Below are 21,499 nucleotides of genomic sequence, written 5' to 3' on the forward strand. Positions count from 1 at the left end.
TTTAAGATCGAAACAATCTAATATTTTATGAATATTTTTTTTATTCATGTCATATGGATTGATTTTAAGAATGATACTGTTTAGTTGAGTACTGTTTTCCGAAACTTGTGAAGCATTTTGTTTTTGATGTTGTCATTACCTTTCTGTTTTCTTTTACTAGGTACATGACGTCAATGATGAATCACCTGTGTTTGAAAGTGAAAGGTACTATGTTTCAGTTGCTGAAAATACACCTTCTGGATCAAATGTAGTGAGAGGTAAGTGATTTGATATGACTGGTTAAATTTTACCTGTGGTAATGTAGTACTGTACTACAAATATCTTTTCTATTGTACAGTTGCTAAGAACATTAGCTGAAGTCATTTTTATTAATGAGTACTGTACTCTAAACTACAAAGAGATGAATTTAATTTTTTTGTGCTACTTTAAATACTAATTGTTTGAAAATTATCTTGTTCTTTGAACAGTTTGGGCTAACGACCGGGATGCTGGAAGTAACTCTGAGATTCGGTATCTCATCGAAGAGCAGTCACCTCTTGTAGAGAAACCTTTGTTCACTCTTGATCCATATTCTGGTTGGCTTTCACTCAACCAAGAATTGGATGCGGAAGCTAAATCAAAATATGAACTTACGGTAAGACCTGCCTCCTAACATGTAAGCTAATGCTTATTGTATTGGTTTCAGAAATTTTGATAGCGTAGATGACTTTTTATACTGTTGAGAAATTAGAGGATTTTATATTTTTTGTGTGCTAAGACAGTATCCTTTAATTGCAGGTCATAGCCAGGGACAATGGAAATCCAAAATTAAGCTGTACTGCAATAATTGTGATAGAAGTTATTGACTACAATGACAATGCTCCACTCTTTGTTAGGGAGAGTTACCAAGCTACAGGTAAGTTTTCATGCATTCAGTATGTTACTCTTATATTGTTAAACAAAAGTAAATTACAGTCAAAGAATGTACAAATTTTTTCTCAAAATATTTTGCGTTTAAATCCGTAATGTGAATCTTCCCTTTGAAAATAAATTCATGGTATTAACTTTTACAGTTTTTTTTAGTTAAAGGATGTTTAATGATACAAAACTAATTCTTTTTCACAGTTATGGAAGATGCCATACCTGGAACAGTAGTTGTTCAGCTTGAAGTCATTGATTATGATCTTGGAGGTGGGGCATTGGATGGTGAAATGGGGCAGAATATTATTTATTATTTGACATCAGGAAATGCTCTTCAGCATTTCCACGTTCGAGGTGGAGGACAGATTTACGTTGCCAAGAGCCTGGATCGAGAAGCTGTTGATCAGTACATCTTGGAAGTAACAGCAACAGATGGTGTTTATGTTGCCAAATCTTATGTCATTATTGACATTTTGGATGTCAATGGTAATTATATTTGTTTCTTAAAAGAATTCTCTCATTACATATCAAAGCATATGAGAAATTTGCATAATTTAAAATTTTTTGTTTACTTTTTGTGGAAGTGTTATTTTATGTTTCAAGGTTTCTTATAGGGACACATATATGTTTAGTGAATGTTGCATAGTGGTGGCCTTTTTTTAGACAAAAATTGTTATTATTCAGAGATAATCATGAAAGAACATGCCATGAACACAAACTAATGAAGCATTCTTTGTTTTTGTACACTCCAAGTTTTTAGTAATATAAAAAATATCTGTAGTTCTTTGATACCTGTAATATTCATCAATGTTTTGTGTGTACTGTGGCTTTATTTCATATACTAACCCATTTATTGATATATTTATAGGCCTGGCCAATTAGTCTAGAAATCATGGCTATATGGTCTTGTTAAATTGCTTCATATTATTACTTGCTAAGCTACAACCCTAGTTGGAAAAGCAGGATGCTATAAGCCCATGGAGTCCAACAGGGAAAATAGCACTGTGAGGAAAGGAAACAAGGAAAAAATAAAATATTTTAAGAACAGTAACAACATTATAATAAATATTTCCTACATAAACTATAAAAACTAACAAAACAAGAGGAAGAGAAATTAGATAGAATATTCTGCCCAAGTGTACCCTTAGGCAAGAGAACTCTAATCCAAAACAGTGGAAGACCATGGTACAGAGGTTATGGCACTACCCAAGACTAGAGAACAATGATTGGCTTTTGGAGTGTCCTTGTAGAAGAGCTGCTTACCATAGCTAAAAAGAGTCACTTCTACCCTTACCAAGAGGAAAGTGGCCAATGAACAATTATAGTGTAGTACTTAACCCCTTGAGAGAAGAAGAACTGTTTGGTAATCTCAGTGTTGTCAGGTGTATGAGAACAGAGGAGAATATGTAAAGAATAGGCCAGACTATTTGGTGTATATGTAGGCTAATGGAAAATGAACCGTAACCAGAGAGAAAGATCCAATATAGTTCTGTTCGGCCAGTCAAAAAACCCCATAACTCTCTAGCGGTTATGCTAAGGAAAATAATAATCTTTGATATATTATATCAAGAAAATTAGTTAAAAATAAATATGAATACATCCATTACATGAGGTGATAATTTTTTAGTTTATATCATATTGCAAGTTTTTTCAATGTAAATAGCGAAGATAACCAATATTTTTTTTTTCACTTTCAGATAATGGCCCCCTTTGCACAACTCCTGTTTACCGTCACACCATAAATGAAGCGGCCCCTATTGGTACCTTACTCCTCACTGTGTCGGCTACAGACCTTGATCTCTCATCTCATCCTCAATTCTTCCTTACTGGGCCAGGAGCTGGAAAATATGCAATGGACATTGATTCTGGTCAGCTGACTATTGAACATCCATTAGACAGAGAAACACAATCTCATTACTCCCTTAAAGCCACGGTAAAAGATGGTGACAATCTTGACTGGGCGTGTTCTTGCCAAGTAGAGATAGATGTCACCGATGTAAATGACAATGCCCCAGTATTCAGCATGCCAAGCTATAGTGTCAATGTTCCTGAAAACTCCCCTGAAAATCTGTTGCTTATCAAGGTTCATGCTTCAGATCCAGATAAAGGTGGGCTATTGTACAGTGGAGTTAATTTTTGGATTGTTATTCTGCAATACTATTATATTCTAGAATTATCTGAATGTTGATTTTAGGTCATGAAATATTGTACAAGGTAGTTGTTTATAAATGTTGTCTATAATCTTTTCCTTTCAGGTTTGAATCGTAAAGTAACGTATGCACTGGAAGGCAATGATATATTCCTGTTGGATCGGCAGACTGGCATACTAAGTGTAACACAAACTTTAGACAGAGAGAAGCATCCAATGTACAACCTTACTGTCATAGCCACCGATCATGGCACCCCTCAACTTTCAACACGGACTAATATTCTTGTACTTGTATCAGGTATGCTAGTGTTTACCAGTGTACTGTGCAAGTAAAATATATATATTTTCTCCATTTGATTTAGGAATTTTGCCCTTATTTTACTCCATATCAATAAAAAAAGCTTGTGAATTGTACTATATGTAATATTCTTGAAAAGTAGATTTTAACATTTAAAGTTATAAAATATAAGTGTATAATTTCTCTACAAATCCTTTCAGATGTCAATGACAACCCTCCAGAATTTGCCAGTCATACATATTACACAACTGTAACAGAAAGTACAAGTCTTGGCTCGGGCATTGTCCGTGTATTGGCAACTTCCAGGGACTCTGGTAAAAACGCAGAAATTACTTATTCTATCATTGGAGGTAACGAACATCGCAAGTTTGCCATCCATCCTAGAACGGGTAGGTTGACAAAGAAGTGCTATTTTCTAGAGATTCATACTTACACATCAACAGATGGTACTGTGGTGTTTGTGTATGGATAGAATTCTAAAAATTTGATGTAATCTAGCATTAGTTTATTAAGGTTTTCTTAAACATTTATGGCCCTTTAGTAGGATTATAAAAGAAGTGTTAACCTTTCTAGAAAGATTTTCCCCCATTAAATTAAACCTCCAAACTGGAATATCTCACTGCTAAATACTGTTGTGAAATCCCCATATGAATTCTAAGTGCAATGTAATCTTTCTGACCTTACTTTAAAAACTATGTTTCTTTAAGCCTTTTTTTTTTAGACATCAGTAATCTTAATGTCCTCTTTAGTAGTGTTGCTAGGAATCATAAGGATTTCTCCTAAGAATGAGGAATCATTAAGTTTATCTTTTCTCTGGAATTTTAGCCAAGACCCTAACTTTCTAGGACAATGGCTCTCTGTTATTCAAGCACTTTCTCTTTTAAGTGAGGAGTGAAGATAATCTCCTTTAATGCTATTTTATGGCTTCATCTTTGAAAACCAATGCTTTTAGGAAATTTCTAGCTTGCTTATTTCTACAAATTAATCTAGGAAACATATCTCAAGAAGTAACCTCTCACTCTGGATCTGGAGAGGGATTTTAATGACTTATGAGGGTATTTCTAAACTTGAAGCTAATCTTTTATGAGATCAGGGTTCTTTTTTTCATCCTGGCCTCTTAAGTGACATCTTGATGTCAACTCTCTTTTTATTAATGGCAACTTTCTTTTGAAATTTTCAGAAAAGTATATTAAAAGTAACATTGTTTGTAATCTTGTGAGAGCTTTCAAGAAATATTAGAAAACAAAAGTTAAAGGCATTTCCCATTCTAGTTTTGGATGTCGCAATGAACATATATTTTTGATATGTAAGGAAAGTAATATGGAACCACTCATTTAGCTTAAGTGCCTAGCTTAAAGCCTAAATTCCACGTTCCATTCCATTTCAGGGTAAATATTGGAATATACTGGATTCTGGCCCATGTTGGAGCTGTTGGTAATGAAAAAGTAGTAGTGCTAAGTCAGTAATAGATTTACCGAATGACATTAAACTCCCTGTTAAGAATTATGTAAACGTCATAAAGTATTTAGAAAAAAAAAATGGCAGTGTGGAATAATGAATTTGAAAATACTAAATTAATACCTTAAACCAATTATATCTCCCTAGGAGTCATCAGAACAGAAAGATAAAAAGATGGAATAATTTTAGCAAGATTGCTCATTGGTTATATGAAATTGACCGATGGATTTTTAATGTGCACACCTCGTGAGACAGTTCCCAGGTTTAGTGAGTGTGACACTATTTTAACCATACAACTTATTTTTTTTATCATGATACGTTTTCAAGACAAAGATATATTTGGGTTAAAAAAGTTTATCTGAAATTTTATTGAATTCTGAGTTTCTCTGTTGTTAATATTTTTACCTTCTTAAGAAACATTAGTTCTATAGATGTGATTTAAATTTCTATTCATCACAGATTATCTCTTAATTTAGTTTTTTATCTTATAATTACTATATAATTATTTTTTATTCATTTATTCAATATACAGTATATCATAGTTTATCTCTCCCAAATTAGTTTTGAGCCAGCTGTGTAAGATTTGAGCTTGACTCATGGCTGGCAAATCTCATTTTGATAATAATGTATTTCATTCCATTCCACTATTACTTTCAAGCAATTGGATTGCAGAGAAGTGTTTCATTCTTGACATTCAATTTATCCCAGAACTTCAAGTTTAGACAGGTGAAGGACAGTAGTCTGCACATAAAATTGAAGAAGATGTGTAATTATTCTGTGTTTAGTACCGTATTAGTTAATAAAGTTGCTTTATGTTCAATTGCATTTCTTATTACAGGTGATGTGTCAGTGTTGGACACACTAGATTATGAGAGGGCACATGCATATCAACTAACAGTGCAAGCTACAGATGGTGGAGAGCCTCCTCTCTCGAATCATGCTACCATCAATGTTACAGTAACCGACATTAATGACAATGCCCCAATATTCCTGCAGAATTCCTACTCCGCTGTAGTCAATGAGGCTGCCATCATTGGAGAAAGATTGATACAGGTACAGTGCTGAAGAATTTTCGTTGCCTCTACTTACAATCATTAAGGTATCTAGTTGAGTCCTCCCTTCTCATTCACAGGTTTAACACTTGTGGATGTGAATATTGCTGGGAAGTGTACTGTAGAGTATATGGTGAAATAATGCTAGTTTTAACATTTTATTACTGCTTTTGTGCCAGTTATAGTATAGTAGTAAAGTAATGGAGGATTCTGGTAATTATAACTTTTTTACAGTTTTTGTCCCAATTAAAATGTTTCCAAAGATCCAAAAAGGGTTTTTCTTTAGTTATACAAGAATTTTCTTTACATTTGTTATACAGTATCTGTGTTTTATAACTACCCCCAAAATTAAGGTACAACTGCATGAGAATGATTCTGTAACTTGAGAAATAATCATTAATCATTTTGTTTTATGGGATGATAAGCTCACAAAAGATTACATGTACAGTATGATGCTTCCTGGGTCAGGTCTTATGATCAAGCAGTTATTTATTTTGATTGATAAAATTCCATTGTTAGAATGATTATAAGGGTGTAGTTATTGTATATATTTGTTTTTTTAATATGAATAATTTAATGTTAAAGTCATTGAAATAATTTTTGGTGTAATGCTTTCTCTTCCTCCATAAGGACTTTAATGGTAAATTTATATTGAATGAATTTCTATTTATTTTTAATTTATTAAATTTTTCCAGGTTGTGGCTACAGATTTAGACAGCCTAGGAAATGGGAGAATCACTTACGGTATTGCTAATGGTGATCCTGATCACCAGTTCAGAATCGATCAGCTCTCAGGCTGGATATCTGTGGCTGGCCCACTTGACAGAGAGAGTGTTCCATCCTATGAGTTGGAAATCATTGCTCTTGATCAGGGTATTCCACAGAGATCTGGTTCTGTCATGCTTAATATTGAAGTCAGTGACGCAAATGACAACCCTCCCGTTTTTGTGGAAACCAACCACACTTCATACGTCCAGGTATGCTTCCATTGTAGCTGTTAATTGTTTATATGGCCAAAGCCAGTGTTTGCATTACCCCTTTTTTTTATTTATTTAAGGTGCTCTGTAGATTTTTTTTTTCATTACTGTATTTACATTGCGTATTTAACACATTCTAAAAATGTTCTTTACATTACTTTTTACAGGAAGACAAGCCTGTCAATCATCTTGTCTTTAAATTTGAAGTCACTGATGGGGATGAAGATGCTTCTCGAAATGGAGGGCCATTCACTTTCGAAATTCGATCTGGGAATGAAGAAGGGGCATTTAGAATAACTCAGGATGGTCATTTACGTACTGCCACAAAGTTTAATCACAAAGTTAAATCCCATTATCGTCTCCAAATCCGTGTATATGATAATGGAAGACCACCACTTTACTCTGAAACTTGGATTGATGTTAAGGTAAGAGTGTAATTTATCTTGAGGCTGCTCACAATTAATTAGCCTTTTAAGGAATTGTTAATATCCCTAAGCTATAAATTACTGTAATCAATATACTCTATACTATACTGTAAGTAATACCCACCGCATTATTAATTGGTTGCAAGAGACCCAATTGAGTCAGTTTTTATGTAATTTGGGTTTTTGCCCTATAAAGTGACTTATAAGTTCCCTATACACATACTGAACATAAAAAAAAATACTTTCAGCTTACCATCATTTCATAAGAACCAGAAAACCTACATTGATAAGCTCTTCCATGTGAAGTACAGTATTGTACGACATAGAGACCGATATACTGTCCTGTAAAGTGGCATATCATGGATTTTATTTTTGTATTTAGTATTTTAGGAAGAACCACATAAAGTCGGAAATAATTTATGTCAAACCAACATAATGATGTGTATTACTGTACATTATTCTGTATAAAATGAAACAGCACAGTGAGTTGTTAAAAAATTAACATTGGATTTAGACAGTATGATCAAAGTTTTTCCTTAAACAAGTGCTTCTAATGTTTAGATAATTTGTTATTCACTGATGTGTAATTTCAAATTCAACTTCAATGTTCAAATGACTCATTGTAGGATGATTTCAAGGGTTACTTAAGCTTTCTTAGGCATGTTGGGTCAAGGTTATAACTCTCCATGTCTCGGCCTGAAAGACAAAGGGGTTCAGTTTTTTGCTGAGACCTGTTGTCCTTGACCAACCATTTATTTATCACTGTAGACTCACATTTTTTCCATAATTGTGGTATCCATAAAGTACTAGAGAATGGGAAATATCAATGCACTAAGGATTCTTTCATTTGAGGTTAAGTAAATGTTTTATTTGATAAGAATAAAATAACTTTATTTCCAAATTTAATTCAAGGGAAAAGTTATGCTCTTGAAATTCTGAGACTGCTTATGTTATGATTATATAGTATAATACAGGGGGTTTTGTAAATTGGTATTAACACAATTCTAAATGAATGGAAATATTTTTAAAGTTGATGCTTTTTTCTATTCAGACTTTTAAATATGGATTCTAGAGTAAGCAATTTTTGTGTTTTGTTGTTGTAAAGGACTGTGAAGAGATTTTTTTTATTCACCTTTAGGTAGAGCCAGGTTTTCATTGGGGGGCTGTAAGTGATTCATTTATACATTGATAATCAATAAAATTCTTCTTTTGTCTTTCAGATAATTGAAGAATCCCGCTTCCATCCAGTAGTTTTTCCTCTGAAAGTTACTGTGTTTGTGCATACTGGGGATTATTTTGGTGGAATTTTAGGAACAATAAAAGCTGCGGATGAGGACCCATATGATACTCTCACTTATTCAATCATGCCTGATGACCATGGAGTCAGCAGGAGATATTTTTCCATTAATTCACATAATGGTACTTTAGCTGCACAAAGTGCCTTGGATGAAGGCACTTACTTAGTAAATATTTCTGTCTCTGATGGAAAATTTACAACATACAGTGAAGCCGAGGCTGAAGTTATTGACATAAGTGAAGACATGATCAACAATTCTGTTATTATTCAGCTAGAAGGTGCAACTCCAGAAGAATTTCTTTTATCTTACAAACGAAGATTTCACCGTGGTATAAAAAATCTACTAAATGCTAAATCACGTGATGTTGTAATATTAAGTCTCCAGCCGTCTCGCACAAGATTTAGAAGAAATACCAAGAAAAAGAGCTATGCAAAGCCTACGTATCACACAGCTGATCTTGATGTCCTTTTTGCTGTTCGAAAATCTCCAGATGAATACTATAACAGAACTATTATTCGGAAGAGGATTGAAATTGGACGCGAGAATTTGGAGTCAGATTTAGGGCTACAAGTTGTGGAAGTTGTCAAGGATAAATGTACAGAAAGTTCGTGTGAAAATGGAAAGTGTGATGAAAATATTGTCATTGATAATGACCAAGTTGTTATAGCTACTGACACACTTAGTTTTGTTTCATTACATCATTATCATGAAGCTCGTTGCAGGTGTCACACTGGCTTTTCTGGTGCCCGATGTGACATTGCTGTAAATCAATGTGCCCACAAGCCTTGTCAGTCTTACCAAATATGTGTACCTGATAGTTCAAGATTGGGATATATTTGTGTTTGTCCTAAAGGTTTGGTAGGGGCTACTTGCGAACAAAATATAACAAACTGTGTAAACAGAGAAAACAGCCCAGAATGCTATCATCCAAAGTCCCCCATGACATTTAAAGGAAAGAGCTATGCACAATACTCTCTTCGTAATCCCATTGAGCGTCACTTCACGTTTTCACTGTGGTTCAGGACACTACACCCATATGGCAATATAATGTTCACAGCTGGTAGAATTGATTACAGCATTCTAGAGGTAAGATGCTTTATTTAAGTACATGTGCATTATGAGTACACTAAATAGGAGTAGCAATATTATTATTATTATTATTATTATTATTATTATTATTACTGTATTATTATTATTATTATTATTATTATTATTTGCTAGGCTACAACACTAGTTGGAAAAGGAAGATGCTATAAGCCCAGGGGATCCAATAAGGAAAATAGTCCAGTGAGGAAAGGAAATAAGAGAATTAATTAACAATTAAGTTAAAATATTTTAGAACAGTAACAACAATTAGAATAAATATTTCATATATAAACTATAAAAACTTCGACAAAATAAGAGGAAGAGAAATAAGATAGAATAGTTTGCCCGAGTGTACCCTCAAGAAAGAGAAACTTATACATATTAGGAATATCCCCAACTCACAGATTATCTTATTGAAAAAGGATTTTGTAGCTAAGAGTCTAATAAAAAAATCTTTTATCTTTGATATTATTTGTTTTAAAAGATGAATCTATCTCAAGCCGTGACTTGAAATCAGTCAGAAGTATAATGCATGAACTTTCAATAACCCACTTCTTACATTTTAGATTTTTATCCCACTAAAATTGTGTTGATGTATTTAGTGGAAATGAGTTTATCGTATATAAAATCGTACAGTGCAGGTAATTCAAACGCACCTAAGATATGGATATACAGAAAATATAAAAGAATAAAGTCCATATATATTCCATTGTGATAATATCCTAGTGTTATTCCTTACATCATTGATATTTTTTTGCTAATTTTGATATGATATGTTCTGTTGTGTAATTATGACTTTGATCTCTTTGTTATTTTCAGTTGCAAAATGGAGAACTTCATTATCGATGGGATTTAGGGAGTGGAGAAGGAGTAGTGGCTGTTTCTTTACGTGTGGATGATGGTCAGTGGCACCATGTTGGGCTAGAGAGGTTTGGTAGCACAGCAGAAATAACTGTTGATGCACTATATCGCGGGCAGGGTGTTTCCCCTGGATCGTCTGACTTGTTAAACTTAGATGACCCGTATTTATATCTTGGAGCAGAAGTTCGACCTTGGGCAGGTGCTCAAGACCCTCGCCAAGGCTTTGTTGGTTGTATTGATGATCCCCGTATTGATGGTACATCTTTGCCAGTGAGTCACACTGATTCAACGACTGTTGCATCATTAACTAGATTGGCACACATTTTGCCACTGTGTCAAACTGCATTGCAGCCTCCTGGAGTGTGTGGTTCTCTTCCTTGCCTTAATGGTGGTACCTGTGAAGAACAAGGTGCCTCCTTTATATGTCAGTGCCATCCTCGTTTCCAAGGGTCACGTTGTGAATTAGACTCAAATCCATGCGCATCTTCCCCTTGCCTCAACAATGGCCATTGCGTCAACATTGAAAATAATTACATGTGCGAATGTCCTGCACGTGTGACAGGGCCACGCTGCCAGTATGTGTATTGTAATCCTAACCCTTGTTTAAACAGAGGAATTTGTGAGGAAGGGATATCTGGACCAATCTGCAAATGTCGTGGCTTTACTGGTGCTTATTGTAATATTGATATAAATGAATGTGCAAAGAATCCGTGTCACAATGGAGGTACATGCATTAACAGTTATGGAAGCTTCCGTTGTATGTGTCCAAGAAATGCATCTGGCACATATTGTGATGAACTTGGTGGAGTTGTCATTCCCATTGGCCTGGAAGAGGTATGTTACAAAATAGTATGGATTTTTTAGATGTGTATGAATTCCATAGAAGTGCATATCATCTTATTAGTATTAAGTTGGTATTCATTGCTGCAGTTTAGCAAATTTGAATAACAAGTTCCAGTCAACCATGTATGGAAGAAAATTAATGTAATACATTTGCATATATCTTTGAGATTCAAAATTAAAGTACAATTCTGTAATACATGCAGCATGCTTAACTTGGAATAAGTTTGATATTTTTTTAGAAGTACATTTTAACAGTGTTGAATATGCTTTGATATTTATAAATGTTAAATAAATTCATGGAAATGTGATTATTGCAATATGTTTTCTTGCAGATTATATATATAATAATTGGTATCGTTGCTGTGGTCATCTTGGGGCTGATTATTGTATTGGCAATACATTGTCGAGAACAAAGGGCTGCTCGCAGACGTCAGTTACTTGAACAGACAAACCATGTTATTCTGAAGCCTAAAAATACAGACAATCATCATAACATATACAAAAGAAATTCAAAATTGAGCAATTTGGAAGCATCCCAGGTAAATAACACATTTTCATTTAGCATCGTATTGATGAGTTTTATGTGTGCCTATCTGTGTGAGTATTTTGATTTTTTTATTATTGGAGTGTAATTTGCTAATCATTTTACCTAAACTTTAACTTATATTTAATGCACAAAGTCATTTTTAAGCTAGAAATAACTTTTAAAAATTAAAGAGTATAAGACTACTCATTTCTGCTGTTTTGTATTTGGTAGTTATGCAAATACAAAAGTAGGGTCACATATAAATGCAAAAGTAGTTTTCACAGCTAGTTATTGCTTCTTATCACCATATTATTCTAGCCTTATTTAATTGGTTTGATAGAAGCTATGCATGTGCTATAGGCTTTGAATTATTATTTCACATGCATTTGAATAAGTTTTGAAACATTTTACACCCAATATGTTTCTCTTTAGTGACCTGACTAACATCAAGGTAACTCATCAAAATGTAGTATTTACAGTATATTGAATTTAGTACTATATGATTATTTTGATATTAGGTGATGATTTTTCCCTATTTTATATTTGCAGTTTTTTCTTTTTATGATGCTAATATGTGTGTTAATATTTTTCTGATTGCAATTTGTAGCAAATCCTTTGTTTTAGTTTGAGTCTGTATTTTGATGGCTTACCCTTATTCCTGAGCAGCTCAGTCAGGGGTTTTAAGTGTTGTGTTGGCTGTGCCTGACTGTTGTGTTGGCTTGTATGTGTTGCAGAATCCGCACGGTTGCACGCCTCGCCCCGACTCCTACCCCACTAGTCCTAGTGAACCTGCCTACATGCCGCTAAACAACTTTGACACCATCCGTAGTTACGGCTCTGCTGGGGATGAGCTAGAGAACCTACCACAATATTCTCGGGACTTTGTCCAAAATATATCGAAGCCGAACAGTCTTCTTCACCATACACCTCAAATTAATCCTCTCGGAACCCCTAGGGGTTCTACAATGGGATCAACCAGGGGATCAACCCTGTGCTCCCCAAGCTCTACCAATGCTGCTGACTCTGACAGTTTACACAAGCCTTGGAAGGATGCATTGGCACATAATCTCAAGGATACCTACTATGAAAATAATAAAATTCAGAATGGTTTGTATTGATAGTTGATTTATAAGTTTTCAGGGACTTTAGTATCATGATTGGGGAGGAAGGGTTTTTTAATGCAAGAGAAGGAAGGTTATTGGATAATGAGTTGCAGCAACTGTAACGGTAGCCAAAGATTACTTCCATTACTGTTATTAAACAGTTTACGTTTGTAACAGTAGCCTTGTGAAAGCATATAGAAAATATGAAGTTATTCTTTTGTTCTCATCCATTAGGTTTTTTGGTCGTAAATAAGGTGTGATATTTTGGTGTACAGTATAATTTTCTAAGCATTCACAGAAGATAAATGAAAAGATTTACAGGCATATACTGGCCTATTTTGTTGGATACCACTAAAAGATTGCATGAACACTTATTAATTTTCCACCACATCTGGTTTTTATAATTTTTATAATTCAGGGCAATAAGCAGTCTATTACTTTACAGAGATCGGTATTGATTTGTGTTATTTTCTTACTTCCATTGATCTTCATTACATATTCCTTTGGTGCAGTGTCAATGAGGACTTCTTACCTATTTCCTCTTCAGTTTTAATTGATTATGGATACGTCAATTAATAAGTATCTAATTATAATCTGCAATAATCAAATTGAATGCAGTAATGCTGAAGGTAGTTTTCTAATTTATAGAAAATATATAAAGTTGAATGTCGATTTGAAATCATTAGGGAAGCCTCCAGCCAATATGTAATGCAAAACTCTGGTTTTACCTAAAGTGCTATGGAAATTTAGCTTTAGGTTTACAAGTATTTCTATGAAACTCCCTGATGTTCATATTGCTTCTCTCTCGGAGCTGTTTAAATGTTGACGTTAACCCTAAAATAGGAATTTCCTATGTTCTTTCCTTGTAATATGTCTCCCTCTCTAGTAAGTATAGAGTCTTTCTGAGGGCAACTATCTAGGTGTGGGTGTCCAAGTTTCTTCGTCTTTCAGTTCTTTCAGTAAGTTTACCAGTGTCAAGATGTTTTTATTTATCTTTTTTACCCATGATCCAGATTGGGATTTTCTTTGATTTTAGGTTATTTAAAGTTTTGATAAGGGATATCTTCTGGAATTGCAATGAATGTCAGTAAAAGTGGTTTAAACTATTTTTCTGAAAGCGTGCTGGCTGCAGGATTTTTTTTTTTTTTTTTTTTTTTTTTTTTTTTTTTTTTTTTTTTTTTTTTTGAGGAATTTAGTTTGCTAAAGATTTATCTTCAGCTCATAGCCAACTATTTTAATTGCTCAAAATTTAAGTAAATTAATGTTAAGGTTGGGAGAAAATCCAGATGATTAAGCATGTTAATTTCCTCACATGTTGAAATGCCATTCAGCTTTTTTAGCTTTCTGGGTTTAATTTTAGCGAGTTTATTACACTTTTACTACTTGTGTTTTGTTCTACACGACCTCGCACTTGTGAGCAACCTTTTTATACAATTATTTCTATGGACCTCCCCTGTTGTTCGTATTGCTTCTTCACCAGAAGCTCTGTTTAATCAACCCTTATTATTTTTGTCGTTGCCTATCATATTGATCCGGAGGAACAAGGTAAAGATTTGATTTAATCTTTAGTTTTGGCTTGTAGCTAAATAGTTGCTCATGTTTCAGGTAGCAGTGGGGTTTGGCTAGTCCACTAGATCATACTTAGATTTTTCCAAGTGGTGTTACTGTAGGTGCGATTACCTCTACTGCCGGAATGAGTCCCATACCTAGCACAGGCGCAATTGTTATCCTTAAATGTAAACAATGAAAAATCCTGTAGTTTCTATTTTGGGGTATTCTGCAGGCCAACATCCTAAAATGAATATTATTCTCTGGAATAACCTGACTTGGATGATATACTGTATATCCTTACAAAGCTTATTTTTTTAAGATACAGTAATGAAATAAGTATGTTAAGGGGACTGTCCTCTATGGTGTTTGACTTTAAAACTTTAAAAAATATGTCTAAAACATATATGAATCATTATGTAAGTGATTTATATTTATTACAGATGCAAACCAACTTTAACTAGTTGAATGCTAGGACAGTGCTCTTTGCTTTTTCCCAGGAAATTCTTGGAAGTGGAAGTTCCTGACATCTGTTTTTTCTTGGATGCTTCCCAAGAGGGCTGGGGGGAACTTTGGAATTTTTCCGTAGGTCTGAGAAATGGTCGAAGAAAATATCTACCCTAATTCTAAACCCCTCTGACTCAAAATTCCTAATAATTCGTGGCAGTGTTTTCAGACAGTGTGACAGCACTGACATAGAATCAGAACTAGGTTGAAATCCTTGTTATGATACAAGAATTACTTTTAACTTGGATAAATTTGAGGGAAGTATCCTTTTACCTCAGTTTAGTGAAGAAATGAATTACAGATACTCCCAGTTAAATAATGCCTCTTCTTTTAATGTTTTGGGGAATTTAGAGTTGATGGAGAAGGGCAAATATGAACATGCTCATGACTTTGCTCAACAATGAATAGATATGCTTTACTAACCAGTTTCAGATCCTTGACTTGGTAGGTGGAAAGCTCGACCTGTGTCGCTCCGTGAAATGCTCTTCTAGCACCGTTTCTAAGGCATAGTTATTGCTGAATATACCAGAGAAAAAAAGAGATGCATGGAATGCCAGGAATAAACCTAGCTCGCTCACTCTTTGAGTGTCGGTATAGAAAACTGGGGCGTGATTGAACCACGACCATAGATCCCTCACCAATTAGACCTCTCCTTCATCAACATCCCCCCCCCTCTCTACCCCTACATCTCCCCACACCCTACCCTCATTCCTCCTCAGCACTTGCGTTGGTTAGACGTGTTTTGTTTTGCTCTGTGTTGTTTTCTGTTTTTTGGAAGAGATCCGACGTTTTAGAGATCCCTGCTCCCAAGTTGAGCTGTTTGGGATTTCTAGGTAGCGACACTTATTATTCTTAACCGTGTTTGGTTTTTTGTTTTCGCCGCTGGTTGTTTCCTTATGTGTGTCGCTTCCTCGTGATCTCTTTGTTTATCGTGTTTGCATTTAGTTCCTCATACTATTTGTAAGCCCTTGTATATGTTTTGGACATCTATTTCATATTTTGGTATGATCATATTTTATTCATTTTTATTATTTTAGCGAATATACCCTTCAGGTTTTTTAGCGCTGTTTGATATCCTACTTAGTCGATCCGTAAGCGGTTCGGTGGTAGCTTTCTTGCTAGCCTTTTTGTTTTGAGTCCTTTTCAGGGAGAAGAACACGTTCTTTTTTGGAAATCCCTTTTTTATTCTTAAGACTGGAAGGGGCTATAAGTAATAAAAAAATATTAGTAATGATAGTTTGCTGGTGGCAAATTGTAATAGTTTTTTAATTTTTAAGGAATCGGCTGTTGATAGTAACATCTATCAATAATAACAATTCGTTGGTGGTGAATTGTCCTTGGCGGCAGAAAAATGGGGGGCGAACTATCTTTGGCAACAGAAAAATTGGGGCGAACAATCTTTGACAACAGAAAAATTGGGGGCGAACTATCTTTGGCAACAGAAGAATTGGGGGGGCGAACTATCTTTGACAACAGAAAAATTGGGGGTGAACTATCTTTGGCAGCTAAATGTTGGCAAACTGTAGCCAGCGAATTATCCATATCCGAATGACAGAGACAGGGATTTGGATTTGAATTAAGTGAAGGATCTAAAGGGGTAGTGCAGCTATTTCCGTAGGAAAAAGTTTCTAGCAGCAGCTCACTGACATACCTAGTTGGTTTTCTCATGGATCTATCAAAAAGAAACAAGTTTTATCCTAGAAATTTACTGGACTTTGATTTCCCTAAATTTGGTTTAAGTGATATTCTTAGTTTTCTCCGTGAAAAAAAAATGAGGTTTTAATGACTACTGCTGATAAGTACAGTATATTGTAGTTGTTAAAGTTTGATAGTGAGAGTATGGTTGGAACCTAATTAGAAAACCAGATTCATCAAGAGTTTACTTTGGCTTATGATTGGTTACCATTAAACTTGTTAATTCGTTGATTCTCCATTGGAGTATGGAAGTCAGTAATATGAACATAAGGGAGTCATGGAAATATACAGAACTCTAATAGTCAAATTATTACTGTATTTCTATACCTGCCTTATGTTCATAACATGCCCCCTCTCCTCCCCACTAACTAGAGATGTCAAGAAGCTAATGATCTAGTTTGAATTTCAAAATTGAAAGACAAATGAACGATATTTCATCCAAGCCTAGATAATTGCCAAACATCCTTCAGACTAACCCGGTACTTACTATATCAGTAGGTAATTTACAAGGAAATAAAATGGGAAGTTTTATTTTAAGGTAGACTTCAAGGTTTAGACAGCTTTGAGAGAGAAGCAATATGAACATCAGGTGAGTATGAAAATAATACATTTTATGAATATTATATTTTTAGCTGTAAATTAGTTTAGTAATAATTGATTGGAAATCACGTTTATTTTTGTGAAATGAATAAGTGGGTATTGAAAGTAAATTCTGGATTGTACAAGAGGTAGAGATTAGAGAAAAATTTCCAGCTTATGGAATGGAATACCAGTAGACAAAAATTTACTTGGAATGGAATACCAATTGACAAAAATTTACTTGTAATTCTTTTAGATGCATATTGAATATTTCAAGTATATGATAAAAGTAACTGTATACAGATATTTTTACTTATTTGTTCACATTTTGTTATTAATTTCCGGTTAATTTTGTATGATTACAGTTTTTCTGGTATTCGATTATACATACAGTATGGCAAATGTTTGTAGCTCATTGCAAGTTCAGTATTTGTAAGAATATTTAGTACAGTTCTTGAATGATTGAATGGGGTGATTTTATGGGCAAAGCATGTGTGTTTTGTGAAATTTGAAATGCAATATTAAGTTTGGCCACTACAAACATCTTTATAGTTTTCAATGATTTGAAGGGGATAACATATCTATTTGCTTAGTTTTTGCAATTTATTTTATTTATTTTTTCATATAATTTAATTTCAACAATGCTTGTTAAAGAAGTCTTTTTACAAAGTATACAAAAGTAAATCTTACAGAATTTTACATGTTTACATATACAGTAGAGAGTTTAGTGACTACATGATATTTTGATGAACTTTTGAATGAAAAAGTAGATTTGAAAATATTTTCCTTACAAAGGCACTTTTTATTGCCTTTGTTTCTAAAGTATATGAAATGTGTTGTTTGCATATCAAAAACATATTTGCGCTCTTATTACCTTCATCCTCATTTCAATGGAATATTTATGTGGTTATTGACCAAATTAGTGTAAGTTAGAATAAATGAAGGAATTTTAGTTTGATTGTCTGCTGTTACAGTACAGTATATCTAATTTGCTAAATCTTGCAAGCAAAAGAAATGTCAGCTTTAAAATCCTCAAGCAATGAACTTTTTACCATATCACACTTGCAATGAAGCACAAGGAGTCAAATATTTTTCTGAATATTCCTAGGAACTGTATGAAATATTTTGGCGCAAGTAAAGAAATAAGAGACTTCTCAAACTAAAAATGCTAGTTGTAAATTACGATACTTAACCCTTTTACCCCCAAAGGACGTACTGGTACGTTTCACAAAAGCCATCCCTTTACCCCCATGGACGTACCGGTACGTCCTTGCAAAAAAATGCTATAAAAATTGTTTTTTTCATATTTTTGATAATTTTTTGAGAAAATTCAGGCATTTTTCCAAGAGAATGAGACCAACCTGACCTCTCTATGACAAAAATTAAGGCTGTTAGAGCAATTTAAAAAAAATATACACCAAAATGGGCTGGGAAAAAAATAACCCCCTGGGGGTTAAGGGTTGGAAATTTCCAAATAGCCTGGGGGTAAAAGGGTTAAGTAAACAACCTTATTCGTGGTCAGGCGCTAACTATGGCACAGTACAGTCATACCCGATATATTGTCTTGTACATGGTATTAGAGGTATTTTGGCAGTGTCCTTGCAGCTTCCAGCTGTATTATTTTCCACCTTTTATTTTTCATTTGTCTATATTATCTTCTTGCCAAGCTTGCCTAGTTTTTTTAACGTTGTCTTGCTCCTATTTTCATCCCATATTTTAGAAGAGGTCCTTCCAGTTACAGTATTTCATAAGATGCTAGAAATTGGCTCCTAGTGCTGTTAAGATATTTTATAATAATAATTGTAATAATACAAGTAATGATAATAATTATAGTAATATAAATCGACATAGTTTATTTTAGTGAAAAGTTAATTATTATTAAAAAGCAATTTAACCAGATCATAGAATCAATTCTTGGGCTGGCCCAAAAGATTTTTCATGCAATGAGAGATAAGAGATAGGGTTGGATAAAGTCAAAGAAGTGGCACAGTTATGTGGGAAGATGCAGAAAGTAATAACTGGAAATCAATATGTTGGAAACCAAGCAATTTTGACCGTAAATATTGTGCAAAGACCCTCTAGGTAAAAGACATACAATGAACAAAATGGCAATTGCTTCAGTTTTAGTACAGACTTAAGCTATGGATTATAACAATAAATAAAATGAATACTTCAAGAATTATTTTGAGTATTATATTATATGTTTGGTTTCTACTTTAATAGATATAGTGTAAGTGTTTTCCCAGGAGAGTTGCAGATGTTGGAAAATATTAGAGTGTATCTGATTTACGACCAATTAACTCAGTGGTGAAAACTTCATGAACAGTAGTCATTTCAGGAAACAATCACATTGCATAAATAGGAGATAAATATTCACATAAACACCTGCTTATTCTAATTTTTAAAAAGCTTTGCTAACTTGAAATATTCTTTTGCCTTTCTCAAATTGAGATTATGTACTAAGGATAAATTTTATCAGTAATTTTGATAACTATCTCCGAGGAGACTCAATGGGGTTACAAAATCTTGAAACAGGTAACATAAACTAACCTTACATGAATACTGTAATACTTGCAGTCACCTGACTGCTATTTTTTTAGTCCTTCATCATTCCTGTGAGGTTACTGTCTTGTCCTTGGCAGATGTAAAGTTCCGTCAGGGTGAGTACTTAAGCCTCAAGAAGCTAAGTGTAGAAGGGAGCACCAGGGATGATACAAGTGTGCGTTCAGGGGCCTCTATGGATGACCTGCCAGGTTAGATGAACACTTGTATTTTAAACACTTCTATTTTTTGTTGCAGGCCTAGTTTTGGTAAAGAGCTGCATGGTTTTATTTTTTTAAGTACATGTACTTGATTTGCATCTTACCTTGGTTATTTTGAGCTGCATAATTTATTTAGTAGCATGCTTGTGATTTTGCTTGCTTAGATTTTTTTTTCAATTAATTCAGCACCCATGAATTAGTCTTACATTCTTAAACTATAACCAAATATATATAATTATTCCTGAAAGGTTTCAACAACTCACACAATTGGTACGTAAATGAAATGATAAAATCTGAGATAGGGTGAAGTAAAGTACAGCAACAAATATTACATGAGTTGCTGGACGTGTTAGTTTTAGAAAATAAGGGACAATAATACAGACAAAATTGTTAAGCAGAGGTGTGGTACCTGTGTGATTGTGAGGGACTAAGTTTAATTTTTCATACAATATGGTATTTATTTTATTTTTATTACAGTTCAATTATATATTTTAATTTTTGTAAGCATTGCAGTTTTTCAGACTTAATTGGCTAACCCATTTTCCAATTCTTTAAGGATACATTAACTTCTGTTAAACGTTGTGCTCAGCTTACCATTGTAGTTCTGTTATGTTTTTATGCATTGCTATTTAATGTTCAGAAAACTGATGGCTAGTGCTAATGTATCTTTTTTAAAAGTTCATTTTAGATTTTCAGTTAAATTTTTACTCATGTTTTGTGCTATGTTTAGGTTTGCATACTAGTGACATTTGGTTTATAACTGAGAAAGACCTGCAAGGTATTTTTTACCATTGTATATGTTAATCTGATGTTATTTGAAATGTATGACGTGATTTTAGTCTGTTATTTTTACAAATTGCAAAACTACTTTTTAGCTGAAAAAATAAGCTGCTGCCAAAGCTAATACAAAATTTAGGAGGCATTTGGTTGCATCTTTAATTCTAAATTCATGACTTATTTGTGCTAAAGTCACAGCCCAATGAAAGACTTGGAGTACGAATTTTTAAAAAATGTAGTCATGTTTAAAAATCAGGATTTTAATAATAAAATTCCCTATTTCTATACTCACCTGATGTTCAAATGGTTCTTCTCCAGAAGCTTGGTTAAGTAAACACGCCCTTATTAAAGGAAGGAGCATTCTATTGGTAAGTGGTAAGTGGTGTGCCAGTCTTTTTATCCCTTCAGTTTCAAAGTCAAAATTATCCCTATCCTCTTGAAATCGCGAGGCAATGGGGAGGAGGGTAGGCATGTACAATACATGAACATCATTTGATTATAGAAATAAGAAATTCTATTATTAAAGTAGTTTATTTCTAAAAACCTCCCATGATGTTCATTTTGCTGATTCCCACGCACTACCGGAGGTGGGATGCTAGTAAAGGATGGAGATAGGATAAATTTAATTAAGAGCAAAATATCAAAGGGGAATGGT

General features: G+C 33.9%; 1 protein-coding gene across 2 annotated transcripts in view; it reads left to right on the top strand.

The window, feature by feature from the left end:
• The window catches only part of kug (kugelei), a 56,960-nt gene that overhangs the window by 20,359 nt on the left and 15,102 nt on the right, over positions 1–21,499 (top strand). For both annotated transcript variants that reach the window (XM_068380367.1, XM_068380368.1), the window contains 15 exons: positions 161–257; positions 468–634; positions 778–895; positions 1,105–1,386; positions 2,598–3,008; positions 3,156–3,347; positions 3,548–3,736; positions 5,644–5,858; positions 6,553–6,834; positions 7,002–7,259; positions 8,480–9,643; positions 10,463–11,338; positions 11,680–11,886; positions 12,608–12,980; positions 19,948–20,058. In XM_068380367.1, the coding sequence (XP_068236468.1) occupies positions 161–257; positions 468–634; positions 778–895; positions 1,105–1,386; positions 2,598–3,008; positions 3,156–3,347; positions 3,548–3,736; positions 5,644–5,858; positions 6,553–6,834; positions 7,002–7,259; positions 8,480–9,643; positions 10,463–11,338; positions 11,680–11,886; positions 12,608–12,980; positions 19,948–20,058 (4,942 nt within the window). The remainder of the gene's footprint in view (positions 1–160; positions 258–467; positions 635–777; positions 896–1,104; positions 1,387–2,597; positions 3,009–3,155; positions 3,348–3,547; positions 3,737–5,643; positions 5,859–6,552; positions 6,835–7,001; positions 7,260–8,479; positions 9,644–10,462; positions 11,339–11,679; positions 11,887–12,607; positions 12,981–19,947; positions 20,059–21,499) is intronic.

Source organism: Palaemon carinicauda, chromosome 9 (assembly GCF_036898095.1).
Source record: "Palaemon carinicauda isolate YSFRI2023 chromosome 9, ASM3689809v2, whole genome shotgun sequence".
Lineage (NCBI taxonomy): Eukaryota > Metazoa > Arthropoda > Malacostraca > Decapoda > Palaemonidae > Palaemon > Palaemon carinicauda.